This window comes from Lissotriton helveticus, chromosome 1_1, assembly GCF_964261635.1.
Source record: "Lissotriton helveticus chromosome 1_1, aLisHel1.1, whole genome shotgun sequence".
In the NCBI taxonomy this organism is placed as follows: Eukaryota; Metazoa; Chordata; class Amphibia; order Caudata; family Salamandridae; genus Lissotriton; species Lissotriton helveticus.
The window spans coordinates 1,851,028,902-1,851,044,240 of NC_136057.1; the positions used below are offsets into that span (position 1 = coordinate 1,851,028,902).

General features: G+C 49.3%; 1 protein-coding gene across 2 annotated transcripts in view; it reads left to right on the forward strand.

Moving 5' to 3' along the window:
• Nucleotides 1-15,339, forward strand: part of TRMT1L (tRNA methyltransferase 1L) — a 522,615-nt gene that overhangs the window by 116,068 nt on the left and 391,208 nt on the right. For both annotated transcript variants that reach the window (XM_078641383.1, XM_078641388.1), the window contains exon 6: nt 777-838. In XM_078641383.1, the coding sequence (XP_078497509.1) occupies nt 777-838 (62 nt within the window). The remainder of the gene's footprint in view (nt 1-776; nt 839-15,339) is intronic.

Here is a 15,339-nt window from a genome sequence, read left to right on the forward strand (position 1 = left end):
CCTAATATTCAAATCCTATCCACAACATCCCCCTCCATGATCAAATTAATTTTCTAATTCAATTAGATTGACTAAAGTTTCACAATAATTGAAAACATAATTTTTGAACTACATTTTGGCTAAACAGCGTCTTAAAACGTAGTATTATTGCTGTATTCTTAAAATATTTATCTTTTAATTGTACATTGCTTAACGTTTTCTCTGTGTCCTCAAACATATTTTCATATAAAAGAAAATGTCACAGGCCTGCCCTCTACGTAATGTTAGGTCCATAATTTCACATCTATAAGTGGATCACAGACTGGTGGCAATGCACTACACGCAAAAATTCATGACATCCTACGAGCACTTGGTAGTGTCTAAAGTCTTTATTATCTCAACCATCTAGTGCACCTGACTACCCTGAACTTGTATACATCCTTGATGCTTAGAAAATGATGCTTTTCACTAGAACCAAAACTAAAGTAATAGGGTATTCTAGAGGAATATACTGTTCACAAGAAAATGCAATTGAGGGATTAGTAAGAGAGGCTAAATCAATTATGTTGCAATTATGTTGCAATCATGACAGGATGGAAAAGAAAACAAGTTCGCTTCTTTAGTCCTAATTTGTCATCTGGTCTCATGGGAGCAGTGCATGTCAGGTAGCATATTGGTTGAGTCCTTTATTGTCCAGGTTTTGTGGCTTGTGGTAAGACAAAGTAAATGAGATTCATATGTTTATTCTTTGTATTCTGTTCTGTAATCGACATCTGCTATGGTTTTTTTCCCTTTAGGGTATCGAATGTGCGTATGTCACTTACAGTGTGGCTCAGCAAAGGCAAACGTCAATGGCCAGGTATTTCTTCTATTTTTAAATCAATTTATTAGCACTTCAGTAGGTAATACTGTAATACAACAAATTGGAAGAACATAAGTGAAGCACGACATAACTTGAATCAAGTGTTGCTTGATTTTGAGTCCACAGTATGTGCTTAGTGAGTCTAAGGTGCTGCTCAATGTATTTCAGGTACCGCAGAGAGCAGAAACAAAATTACGTAAAAGCCAAAATAAATATAAGATCTCCGTTGCAAAGCTCACTATAGTCGCAGTGCATTAATAAATTATCCCCCTACATGATCTGTATGGATTGGGGGATGAAAATACAGACATCGGTGTTACTACACTGTTTTATGCATGCAAATTTATAATAGCAGGCCTTTTTCTGAGACATTGTCCTCTTAGTTTGACCCTGGAGGATTGGTTCCCTAGAAATCAGCAGTGTATACAGAATGCGATATTGCTGCCTGCATCTTAACACAAATTTTAGTGGAAACTTTACTCACCTTAAGGAGAGTTGATGGCTTACATATAGGAGGGATGGATTAAATGTTGCAAAGATTATTTTTTTTAAGTGTTCAAATTGTATTTATCTTATTCAAACACTTAGTGATGGGGAGTTGACGAGGTTCCTTCCACACTCTGTGCCACGATAACATGCACAGAGGCTCACAAAGACTCTGTCTTGTCTACCCATGGACTAGGGTTTAGCAGTGTGCCATTATTGGGACCTGGACTTGATCTTTATTCTTTGATGCTCCGCTTCTGCCCAAGAGAGCTGATGAGCATTGGCTGCATGCTTCCGAAACCACCCTAGGATGAACATTTGACTGTTGGTCTTTCCAGCTGTAGAGAGGATGTTTATTTCCTTGGTTGGAAGTGTTTCAGTAGCTTGTAGTGCACAAAACATAATTTAGAACTAACAGTGCACATCCAAGTAAGTATAGTATAGAGTGATATGCTGCTATGTCCCTCTGGCCCATTTCAGCAGTCTCACTGCAGCATATGTGCATTTATAGAGGGAGAGAACATTTTGGATAACCTGTTGTTCTGTCATCCTTCACAAGTTGTTGATAATATGGCAAGCAGGGCCAACACATCTTTAAAAAAAGGAGGCTTGTGCAAAAAATGCTGATATTCCATGTGCAATCATAAGCTTCAACCTCTGCATGGCCAATCTTAACATCCATTTCCTCATTTTCCACCTGTCAGGCAGTCTTTCCACTGTTTCCTTCTAGGGCAATACCATACTGTTAGACCTGTCAGCCTTAGGGTGGTCTTCCCCATTTTTCTTCCGCTTTTGCCTCATTTTTCCCACCTACTTTTTGTTGGCCTTAGGTCTCTGGGCACCTTCCCATTGCTTATCAATGCTAAGGTGAAGGTGCTCTCTTCCCCCAACATGGCTGCCACTGACCCCTGCTACTGCAGCGTGGTCGTTATAGACGCACTCTAGTAGCCAGGAGCTGGCTGGAACCCTTAAACATCGTTGCAGTACCAGCCTGCCAGCCTGCCTGCCAGCCTGCCCATAGAGTGAGGAAGCTCCTGGAACCTTCCAGAATAGGGGAGTGGACACCACTGCCAACTGACGCTATAAAAGGAAAGGGAGGGAAACTTTCTAGTCAGTTGGGGCATCACTGACCTGGGGGACCCTACGCAGGAGACTTAGGTGGTAGGGCCTAGTCAGGAACCTATGCCACTGGGGGTGGCAGGGTTTAGGCGCTGCCCAGCAAGCTGTGTGAGGAACACTGAACTAGCCCACTGATCTGGCCCAGTGGGAGGGGAACCCAGGGACCACCTGAAGTGATCTGCTGAGGAAACTTGACAAGCCTTCAACTCAAACCCGTTCCCCCCCCCCCCTCTCTTCAAGTAACTTCTAACAAGGGCGTAGGAACCAGCTAGCGCCAAGAAGACCTTCTCACTGCCCACAGGACTGGTGGGGAATCAACCAGGTATTGGCGCTGTGTCACCCCCTGCGCTCCCTGACTTCACCTGGGTCCCCTCTGCTGTTTTGCCACTGTGATGTGGCCTGTCCTGGGCTATCTGACCTGCAACTCTGTCTGATTCCCCTATCCATCGCTTTCCTACGGTCCCCCTGAGAAGCGCTGTGAACTGTTGACTGGCAAGCGATGTGCCCCCCTGAGAAGCGCTACTGCGTGGAGCCCCTCTGTGGACCCTAAGAGAGCTGCCCGAGGCGTGATCGTGAATGGCCCCCAAAGCGCTACGAAGACCAAGCGCTTTAGCTACCAGGCGCTTCTCAGCTGTGCCCTTCACCTCTTTTCGCGCTTTCCACCGAGTGCGACCCTGAACTTACTGCTTCAGCCCAGGGGCCCTCTGAGCCTCACCGACATTGCTGCGGCCCGGCGCGTTCCCCGAGATGCCAACGCCGCCTTCTGCATCCCCTTGGCGGCCCCCGGAGCCAGGAGAGGGCCGCAGTGAAATCTTGTCAGGCCGCAGTAGGCCTCGCTAGGCCTGAAGCCTGGATCTGGCATCACGTGACGGGGGTGCCCGTGTTGACTCTGCCCCGCCGTGTGCTGATTGAGTCCCTGTGCTGTGCCCCGCGAGCCGCTCTGCTATTGGCGGTCGCTGGGCGCCTGGGCCTCCCATTGGTTCCCGGTCCCTGCAAGCACTGAGGGAGGACCGGGACAGGCTCTGACACCTGCGCGGGGGGCTCGCGAAGAGTACCAGAGCCCCCTGCCTGTCCCCAACTTCACCGGAGAGCGTAGTAGTGAGAGCGCGCCTCCGGGTATCAACCCCAGCGTGCTGAACCTCCGCAAGGGCCCGAGAAGGGGCTGAAGAAGTAAGGTAAACCCCCCGGGGAGGGTCCAAGACCGCCCTCCCCGCAGGAGACTGCAGTTGGGCCCCGTTGGCCCCGATAAGTACTGTGGACTGGGAAGGAGCCCTGTGTCGTTTGAGGAGCCCTCCAGGGGGCTTTTGTTACTATCCCTAGGGAAAAGTTAACCCCTTAGTACGGGAAAGGTTATTCTGTTATAGTGGCCTGATTGTTATTGGAATTTTCATGCTTAGCTCCTGAGAGTAATATCTAGCCTATTCTGGCCAGAAGAAATGCTCATTTTGCCGGCAGGAAAGGTTATTAGTGCCTGTTGCTCATCTAATGAACTGTTGGAGTTTACCTAAAAGAAACGCTTATTTCTAATTATTGAACTTTATTATTCCAGCCTTGTGAGATGCACTACATTTGCTGATAACTGGCTTATCTTTGCAGCTAGGAAATGTTTACCCCCCATTTATTGACATGCCGATTCCTTCAGCGACGAAGTGACTGTTGCTGAGTAATGAAATGTTATTTAAATGTTTTAAAAGGGAAATCCTTGCAGGTGCTGACTAGGAGCAAGGCTGTTACCAGGCCTACCGTTATTTAATATTTATTTAAGTATTTATGGCCAAGAAATGGAAAGCATGTGTCTTTAAGGAAAAGCAATGAGTTAATGCTGCTGTGATTTTTGACTGACCTGATTTTGAACCCAGATAAAACGTATTTATTTGAAACACGCATTCTGGTGTGGACTCAGTCTTTGCATGCACTTATTGTCTCAGTGGATGTGTGTGTTGTATGGTCACTTAACACCTAAGCTTCGGGTGCCTGCCTGCTCGGTCCATGCTACCCCCCGGGGACCTGGCGAACCCAGTTCCTACATTTGGTGGCGAGCGGTGGGATTCAGGACCTGTGACTATACAGCACCCTCCGGTGGGACAGAGTGCGCTGCAATTAGACTAGACACCTATCGTGCGTGCAAGCCTACACAATTGACCCCCACTGTCTAACCTGAGTGTATAGAGACCTGTTTTGACCTAATCCTGCTACCTACGTCCTAGAATCTTTCCTTTATTTATCTGGGTCCCCACCTGTCAAAATGGAGTTCCAGCTGGCCAACCTTGAAGAGTATACGGTGGTGCAGTTAAGGGAATTTTGTCAGGGGATAGGGGTGCCGGTTGGGCGGAGTGCCGCAAAGGAGGAACTCCGTACTGCTTTGAGGGCATGGGTAAGGGCCCACCCAGAGGGGAGAGGGGATGGGGAACAGGAGGGGCAGGTCACACAAGAGGAGGCGGGTGCTTCAGGAGAACTAGACCTACTTAAACATTGATGTGTCTGAAAATGTGTTGCCAGGAAGACGTTCCAGGGCAAGTAGTAGTGGGTCTAGAGGGAGTACGTCATCACAAGAATATGAGGACAGGAGGGAGGAGAGGCAATTGAAGTGGGAGCTTGCCAAGTTAGAGCACGAGAGGGAGAGAGAAAAGGAAGATAAACAGTTTGCATTGGAAGAAAGGAAGCTGGCGCACAAGCTTCAGCTGAAGGAGTTGGAGCTGAGAGCTTTGCAATTGAGTGCGCCAGCAAGTCCCAATGGTGGCAGCGTACCAGGGGCTCAACAAGAGCCTAGATTTTGGTTACCCAAAGAGGTGATAGCGAGCTACACTCAGGGGGATGATATCGCCAAATGGTTGTAGGCAGCTGAAGTGGCCTTGACAGCCCATGGGGTGCCCGAGAAACACTGGGGAGGTGGCCTGCATCGTTACATCCCTCCCAATGTCAGGGACACCCTCCGGTATCTTGATAAGGCGGATCAGTTCAGATATTCCCCCATGAAGGAGGCGCTTCTTAAAAAGTTTGGCCTCAACCCCGAAAGGTATCCCCAAAAGTTTGTGGCAGCCATAAGCTGTCCACGCAGAATTGGGTGGATTTCTTTGATTATGCCCGTAAGGCTCTGGATGGTTGGGTGCGTGGCCGCGAGGTTCATATTTATGAGAGCCTGTACAATTTATTTTTGAGAGAGCACCTCTTGGATACGTGTTTTCCGGAGCTGCGCCAACATCTGGTGGACCGCAAGCTGACTGATCCCCGTGAGCTTGCGGAGGACGCGGATACTTGGGTTAGCACCCGGGTGTCACACAAGGGCCCTGGGGGAGATGGCCCGAAAGGCGGACAGGGCGTCCCCCAGAAGAAAGAGGGGGGAGATAAAAAGGAGGAGTTCTCACGAGGCCCACAAACTAGATAGTTTGGGAGAGGAGTAGGTACCCCACCTCAGTCCAGTTCCCCAAAGCCCACTTCCCCTGACAAGAGTCAGCAGCCAAAAGTTGTCCGGTGCTATGAATGCGGGGAGGTTGGACACTACAAGGGAGATGCCCAGTGTCGTAAACGACCCCCAGCCCCCACAGGTGGCAAGAGTCCCGGGGTGGCCAGTGTAGCGCTTGGGGTGGAGCTGCCCCTAGATAGGGAAGGAGAGTGGACAGTCCTGACCCTGGTTTCACTTGGGGATAGTGAGATGGTCACAGTGACACCCTTACCATCTAACACTGCTAAGTACCAGCAGAGGGTGAAGGTCAATGGGGAGGAGGTGGACGCTCTGAGGGACACAGGTGCCAGCATGACCACCGTAGTGAGGCGGCTGGTGTCCCCTGAGCAGGTGATCCCTGATGTATTCCATCCGGCCGTGTTGGCTGACGGCAGTCTGAGCTACTATCCCATGGCTCAGGTTCCCTTTGAGTGGGGAGGAGTGAGAGGCCCGTTGAAAGTTGCGATAAGCACTGCCTTGCCTGTGGACTGTCTGCTAGGAAACAACCTGGAACATACAGCCTGGAAGGAAGTGGAGTTTACGGCACACACTGAGATGCTGGGGTTACCAGGATGGACTTGCGTGGTCACGCGGTCCATGGCTGCCCGGCAAGGAACTCAACCTGGGTTGGAGCCTGAGACAACGGCCCAATCCAATGCTGGTCCTGAAGAGGAGAATGCTGTGAAGAACACATCACGTGTGATGGATGGGGAGCCTGTGGAGGTACCCCCGTAGTCCGTGTAGGTGGATGTTGTTCCCGTGGGGGACAGGCCGACCCTTGCCGAGTGGCATGTGGAAGGAGGGCCTACCCGGGAGGAATTCTGTCGGGCGCAGAAGGAGTGGTATGACCGCAACGCTCGGACGGTGGAGTTGGACGCTGGACAGAAGGTGTGGGTCATGGAGCCTGGGGAGCTTAGTGCCCTCCAGGACCGGTGGACTGGTCCGTACGAAATTGTGGAGCGTAGAGGCCAGACCACCTATGTCGTTGACTTGAAGACCCCCCGTCAGCCCCATCTGGTGCTCCACGTCAACTGCCTGAAGTCTCGCCATGAGCGATCTGAGCTTGCTCTCCTCATGGTGACGGATGGGAGCGAGGAGGAAGAGAGTGAGTCTCTTCCTGACCTTCTGGCAGCCCAGGAGAAAGATGGTTCAGTGGAGGGAGTTGTCCTCTCCCCATCCTTGACCCCAGAGCAACAGAGGGACTGCCGCCAGGTGTTGGAGCAGCACGCCTCGTTGTTCTCCCTCACGCCTGGAATCACACATCAGTGTACCCATGATGTGGACACAAGGGACAGCCCGCCTGTAAAAACCAAGTCTAACCCGATGTCCGAGAAAGTGAAGAACAGCATCCAGGGTGAGATGGCTAAAATGCTGGAGCTGGGGGTGATTGAACCTTCCAGCAGCCCGTGGGCTAGTCCGGTTGTGTTGGTGCCGAAAGCGGCCCCACCGGGCACCATTCCAGAACTTCCGTTCTGTGTGGACTATCGGGGATTGAAGTCTGTCACCAAGACAGACGCTCTCCTGATCCCACGAGCGGATGAGCTGATTGACTGGCTGGGAGCGGCCCGGTACCTCAGCACCATTGATCTAATATCAGGGTACTGGCAGATTGCCATGGCCGATGGAGCAAAGGAGAAAACAGCGTTCTCCAACCCCAAGGACCACTTTCAATGTAGAGTGATGCCCTTCGGGCTTAAGAATGCTCCGGCCACCTTCCAGCGGTTGGTGAACCAGGTGCTGTCTAGACTGGAGTCCTTCTCAGCGGCGTACCTGGATGACATAACTGTCTTCAGTAGCACCTGGGAGAACCATCTGCAGCATCTCCAGGAGGTGCTGCAGGCCTTGCAACGTGCTGGCCTGACCATCAAGGCTAGCAAGTGCCAGATTGGACAGGGATCTGTCGTCTACCTAGGACACCTGGTGGGCGGGGGTAAGGTGCAACCCCTCCAGGCCAAAATTGAGACCATCATGGCCTGGTAGCCCCCCAAAACCCAGACTGAGGTCCGAGCTTTCCTCGGCCTCACTGGCTATTACCGCCGGTTAGTCAAGGGATATGGTACCATCGTAGCCCCCTTGACTGAGTTAACGTCCAGGAAGCAGCCTCGAAAGTGATCTGGACGGCTGCTTGCCAAGAGGCATTCGAGACACTGAAGCACGCGATGTGCACCGCTCCGGTGCTTGCAACACCTGATTTCACAAAGGAATTCATCATGCAGACTGACGCCTCTGAGCATGGCATAGGCGCTGTGCTTTCGCGACTCAACAATGATGGCCAAGACCAACCCATGGCCTTTATCTCCAGAAGACTCCTCCCTCGGGAACGGCGATGGAGTACCATCGAGCGAGAAGCCTTCGCTGTGGTCTGGGCCGGGAAAAAGTTGAGGCCATACCTGTTTGGCTCTCACTTCCTGATTCAAACCGACCACCGACCCCTTCGCTGGCTCATGCAGATGAGAGGCGAAAACCCCAAGTTGCTAAGGTGGTCCATTTCCCTACAGGGGATGGACTTTCGGGTGGGACATCGACCCGGAGTTGACCACGCCAATGCTGACGGTCTCTCCCGGTTTTTCCGCCTTAGTGACGAGAACTCCCTAGAGGTTGGGTTGCTCTCCCCACTTTCAGCTGGGGGGGACGCATGTTAGACCTGTCAGCCTTAGGGTGGTCTGTCCCATTTTTTTTCCCGCTTTTGCCTCATTTTTCCCACCTACTTTTTGTTGGCCTTAAGCAATGGGAAGGTGCCCAGAGACCTATCAATGCTAAGGTGAAGGTGCTCTCTTCCCCCAACATGGCTGCCACTGACCCCTGCTACTGCATCGTGGTCGTTATAGACGCACTCTAGTAGCCAGGAGCTGGCTGGACCCTTAAACATTGTTGCAGTACCAGCCTGCCCATAGCTAGAGTGAGGAAGCTCCTGGAACCTTCCAGAATAGGGGAGTGGATACAACTGCCAACTGACGCTATAAAAGGAAAGGGAGGGAAACTTTCTAGTCAGTTGGGGCATCACTGACCTGGGGAACCCTACGCAGGAGACTTAGGCGGTAGGGCCTAGTCAGGAACCTATGCCACTGGGGGTGACAGAGTTTAGGCATTGCCCACCAAGCTGTGTGAGGAACACTGAACTAGACCACTGATCTGGCCCAGCGGGAGCGGAACCCAGGGACCACCTGAAGTTATCTGCTGAGGAAACTTGACAAGCCTTCAACTCAACCCCCCCCCCCCCTCTTCACGTAACTTCTAACAAGGGCGTAGGAACCAGCGAGCGCCAAGAAGACCTTCTCACTGCCCACAGGACTGGTGGGGAATCAACCAGGTATTGGCGCTGTGTCACCTCCTGCGCTCCCTGACTTCACCTGGGTCCCCTCTGCTGTTTTGCCACTGTCGTGTGGCCTGTCCTGGGCTATCTGACCTGCAACTCTGTCTGATTCCCCTATCCAGCTCTTTCCTACGGTCCCCCTGAGAAGCGCTGTGAACTGTTGACTGGCAAGCGCTGTGCCCCCATGAGAAGCGCTACTGCGTGGAGACCAGACCCGCTGTGGGCCCAAAGAGAGCTGCCCGAGGCGCGATCGTGAATTGCCCCCAAAGCGCTACGAGGACCAACCACTTTAGCTACCAGGCGCTTCTCAGCTGTGCCCCTCACCTCTTTTCGTGCTTTCCACCGAGTGCGCCCCTGAACTTACTGCTTCAGCCCTGGGGCCCTCTGAGCCTCAGCGACATTGCCACGGCCCGGCACGTTCCCTGAGACGCCAACGCTGCCTTCTGCATCCCCTCGGCGGCCCCCGGAGCCAGGAGAGGGCTGCCGTGAAATCTTGTCAGGCCGCAGTAGGCCTCGCTAGGCCTGAAGCCTGGATCTGGCATCACATGACGGGGCGCCCGTGTTGACTCCGCCCCACCGTGTGCTGATTGAGTCCCGTGCCCCGCTAGCCGCTCTGCTATTGGCGGTCGCTGGGCGCCTGGGCCTCCCATTGGTTCCCGGTCCCTGCAAGCACTGAGGGAGGACCGGGACCGGCTCTGACACCTGCGCGGGGGGCTCGCGAAGAGTACCGGAGCCCCCGCCTGTCCCAGACTTCACCGGAGAGCGCCATAGTGAGAGCGCGCCTCCGGGAATCAACCCCAGCGTGCTGAACCTCTGCAAGGGCCCGAGAAGGGGCCGAAGAAGTAAGGTAAACCCCCCCCGGGGAGGCTCCAAGACCGCCCTCCCCGCGGGAGACTGCAGTTGGGCCCCGTTGGCCCCGATAAGTACTGTGGACTGGGCAGGAGCCCTGTGTCGTTTGAGGAGCCCTCAGGGGGCTTTTGTGACTATTCCTAGGGAAAAGTTAACCCCTTAGTAGGGGAAAGGTTATTCTGTTATAGTGGCCTGATTGTTTTTGGAATTGTCATGCTTGGCTCCTGAGAGTAATGTCCTGCCTATTCTGACCAGAAGAAATGCTCATTTTGCCGGCAGGAAAGGTTATTAGTGCCTGTTGTCCATCTAATGAACTGTTGGAGTTTACCTAAAAGAAACGCTTATTTCTAATTATTGAACTGTTTTATTCCAGCCTTGTGCGATGCACTACATTTGCTGATAACTGGCTTATCTTTGCAGCTAGGAAATGTTTACCCCCCATTTATTGACATGCCGATTCCTGCAGCGACGAAGTGACTGTTGCTGAGTAATGAAATGTTATTTAAATGGTTTAAAAGGGAAATCCTTGCAGGTGCTGACTAGGAGCAAGGCTGTTACCAGGCCTACCGTTATTTAATATTTAATATTTATTTATTTAAATATTTATGGCCAAGAAATGGAAAGCATGTGTCTTTAAGGGACAGCAATGAGTTAATGCTGCTGTGATTTTTGACTGACCTGATTTTGAACCCAGATAAAACGTATTTATTTGAAACACGCATTCTGGTGTGGACTCAGTCTTTGCATGCACTTATTGTCTCAGTGGATGTGTGTGTTGTATGGTCACTTAACACCTAAGCTTCGGGTGCCTGCCTGCTCGGTCCATGCTACCCCCCGGGGACCTGGCGTACCCAGTTCCTACACATACCATTTTTATTTTGAAAAAAGACAGATCTTTCATTGCTGTAGGAAATGCCCGTCTTTGTTGTGATGTCCCACAGAGTTTTGCTGACTTTCCGTGTACTTTACCCTTGCTAACCAGTAGTAAGGTGTCTGTGCTTTTTATTTAAAAATGGTTGAATTAACATACTGCCAATTGGCATATTCAACTTGTCTACAAGTCCCTAGTATATTGCAAAAATTGGGCGTGGAAGTTAAATGACACTGGTGGACAGCAGCACCTAATGTTCCATCCACTGGAAAGGTAGTGCAAACATGGCTTTAGGCCTACCATTGTAAATCTAAATCGATCCCTGCTGGTAATAACGGCCTCGAGCTTCCGCGAGTTATTGGCGGTAAGCGACGTTAAGCCTGGGGGGCCGCAGGGGCATCAACGGACAGCAGGCGAATACGGCGGATACGACGACAAGAGGCAAGGTGAGGCGCACTGCACCAGTGTTTCAGGACGCTCTCCCTGCCTCCTGTGTTTGGCCATAATCGGTCACAATCCCCGCCTGCAGAGTGTGTCTGCAGGAGCGAGGGAATACCTGAGCGGACGGCGGGCAGCTAATTGCGGTCTGTGGTGTGGTGTTTTACAGACATTTCCCAGCCGGATATATGCCGACCGGGGTACAGTCAATTATTACCCCATATCACACTTGGCACTTGCACTGCTGTCTTCTTCCTCTGCCTGCTTTGCCGGGACTGGACCTTTGCTATCTTTGGAATTTGCCAGTGCTATTGAAACTCTGAGCGCTTTATCGTACACGAAGCTCTGCTGTGGTCGCTGGGGAGTAGGATTCTCCTAAGTGGGCATTTGTTAAAGCAGGGCTGCGAGCGTGTCAGTTCTCGGACTCCGGTCTCCAAGAGTCCGTGCTGCTGACCTGTCCCGAATCATCTGGGCCGCTCTCCCTGTTGGCCACGGCCCCCCCAGTACGATTAAAATCAGCATTCCTTTGACCTGCGTGGGATTCTACTTCCTTGTGCCTATTTGCTGGGACTGGACCTTTGATATCTGCGGAACTTGCCTGCGCTTCTGAAACTCTGAGCGCTTTATCGTACACGGTGCCGCTCGCCAGTCGTTGTTGTTGACCTACCTTAACCCTTTGATTGTTAGCAAAAGCCTGAGAGCCCGTGAGCTCGGCTGTACAATCAATTGTGAGACGCTGTGAGGAGAACCTGTGTGCCAGCGCCGAGAGCGGGACTGCGAGGACCAGAGGTGCTTGCGCCTGGAGATCGCGCGCACCTGGTGCCTCTTCCCGCCCCCTCCTCCTATTTAGGTCAGCCCTCTGACGCGAACGAAGACCGGGCAAAGAGCGGGCCCTCTATGGCCCTCAGTGGCTGAGGTAGGCTGGGCTGGGCCCCGTCATTTTCATTTTATGTTAGTTAATTTAGAGTGTCAATGCATTGACGCTTTAAAGGAGATACTTTTGAATACTGACGAGCAATCAATAATTGCATTTCTAAGGATTTATCATAAGAACTGGTTATTGTTATATATATATCTCACCTGAGCTGTATTCTGCTGCCTGGTTATTTCTCCTTTATGATGACTGCGAAGAAATTACGTTCCGGGAGAGTTCTAGGGGGAAGGTCATGTATAAAAACTAGATCTAACCCTCTGAGGAATAAATATGACAATGGCGTGTTAATGAAAGGACAGATGCAGTTATTGAAATTATGGAAACAACCCATGGATAAGTCTCTGACAATCCCGGAAGTTGCTGGTCCTGAGATGGTGCCTTTGGTGGGGGCGCCGCCTGTTGTGGGAAAAGTTTTCACCTCTGAGTCAGCCTCTATAAACTCTTTGTTCCCCCAGTCAATGACTATTGTAAGTGACCTTCCAGTATGCACCCCAGGGGGAGAACTGCCTGATAATAAGACAACAGATACGAATGCACCTTTATCTAACACTCCTATTGGTGCAGAAGGTTCTGAGGTGGCTATAAAAGGAGAGTCTTTCTTGTCTAGTATTGACCTCGAATTATGTGGCCGTTATATGGAGGATGGAAATCTGAATCATTTGAATCCCATTAAGACAGCATTGGGAGCTACGCCGTCAGGATTATTGCTATATAGTAGTACTCCCTCTATAACATCTAATGACATTCCTTCACTACAGAATGATTCTAGGAGTTCACTACTTAATCTATCCGGTATTTGCCCCATTGCCGCCTCTGGGTTGCCGAAAGATGATAGACCTATCTCTGATTGTTTGATAGTATTAGAACATTTATTGGCTTCCATATTGTCTTTATTGAGCAAATTTGTTGGGAATTCTGACTGCACCTTGGACTCAGTTACACAGATTTTGAAAGTATTATTGGCAAAAAGTACAGAAAAGGGTACTAATCTTGCCCCTGAAATTGTTTTACATAATTCTTTGGACAGCAATAACTTATCGGAAAAAAATGCTCCTGCAGATATGCCAGTAATGGTTAACAAACATGAGTCCGCTGGAATGCCTATTCCAACTGTTTCAAATGGTATGAAGGTATTAGAACCTACCCTAAAGGAAGAAAGTTTGTTGGAGGTGGACTTAAATGCGGGAAAGGAGTTATTCCCAATTTTCACCCTTGAAAAAAAGGAGCCTGAAGTGAATTCTAATGAAAACGGAAAAGATATTAAAAGTAGAAAGAATAAAGGGAAAAATAGGAAACCCATTCATAAATACAAGAAGAAAAAACAGAGGCAAATCATTTTCCAAAAACATATGAACAATGAAGACCATAATGTTGTAGAGATTGAAGATAAATCTTTATTGGACATTTTTTCTAACAAGGCGACTGATTGTACTAATTGTTCTGTAGCTAATTGTTCACTCAATATCTGTGCTAATGCTGTGGAAGCCTCTCATCAAGAGGACTATTCAGTATTGCCCAGTGCTCCAACTGAAGAAGTGACAAGAATTATGCCTACTATGCCAGGGGCACTCAACCCATCAGCACCTATTTTTCAACTGCCGGTTGATGTTGCTACAAATTTTCCCTCTCTACAATTTAAAGCTTCTAATTCATATGTGGATACCCTGACTTTGGACTTCTTGCCATTATTTGATTCTGACCTATACCTAAATAGCTCATGGTTGCTTAACTGTTTTAAGGATATTGAATGCTTAAAACTAATTCAGTCGAATGACATTGACCTGGTTTCTTTAGTAGGGTATGAAAATGATCTATGTGTACGGGCGAAATTCTACTCTAAAATAATAGTTAATCTTGTATTACAACAGGCAGAATCACTCCAATGTAGAGGGATTGATGTGTTACCCTTTTCACATACGGGAAAGGATATTCTGCCTAGAGAAGGGGCAACAAGGCTGGGTGTTATGCAGGAGAATATGTCCAAACCTAATAAAGATTTACAAATCAGGGTTTCAAGAGGTAAACGTATGGTTTCTCAGATTTTACCTACTCCTTTGAACATGATTGCTCCTATAACAGAGGATAAACATCGGTGGAATTGGCTTCCAGGAATTTTGACTAATAATAACTCGGATAATCCAAGGCTGTTTCAACATCTTTAGCAGCCAATTAAAAGTTATATCCTGGAATGCAGTGTAGTGTAGCTCCTATTTTCCCAATAGGCTCTGCGCATTGGAATAATACCTACAGCAGTAAAGGCCTAGACCAGACGTTAACTAGGTCTACTACTGTCGATACTAGACTTAATTTTTGGGTTTGCCAGCGTAGCTCAGAGTTCGCTAGAAACTTTCTCGAATGTTCAAGGAGGAATTAACTTCCCTGATTAGACAAGAAGGGATTTAGTTTCTGACAACCATAGAACATGACAACTTTGCTCTCCCCTAATCAAGAGTCAATCTCGAGAGTCGTGTGAGCACAAGGCAATTATTTTACTCAGTCAGTACGTGCATTCTTAGTCTCATCAGAATGTAGAGAAAAGGAAGAGACGGGCGTGTTCAATAAAAGGTGTTATTTATTGATCAGTCTCTTTTCTCGTACAAGAGAAATGGATCGATATTATTGCAATACTTATAGTTAAGTAAAGTGCATACATTAAAAGCAATAGTATAAAATAATACTGTAAAAACATTGATATGGTTTCTGAGCCATATGATGTTTAAAATGATTAAAATATATTTACATACACATATACATTTGACTAAACGTACTCAACTGGTGTTTCTAAATACGCCTACCCCGTGTACCTGACCTAAGTCTAATGCGTGGGCGGGAATAGAAAGTTACAGTTTAAGTTAAGTTTGTTTTTGCCAAGTGAATAACTAAAGAATTCTCTGTGAGGGGTTATTCAGTTCTGTACCTGGAAGTTAGGATGAATGAGGAATGGTATCTCTTTCTCTGCTCTCGATATTCCAGGCTGCCTGCGAGGGCTGCCCAGAAACGCCGGTGCTGGGTCTCTCGGCTTGAGATAGCAGCGCATCTCTTAGCG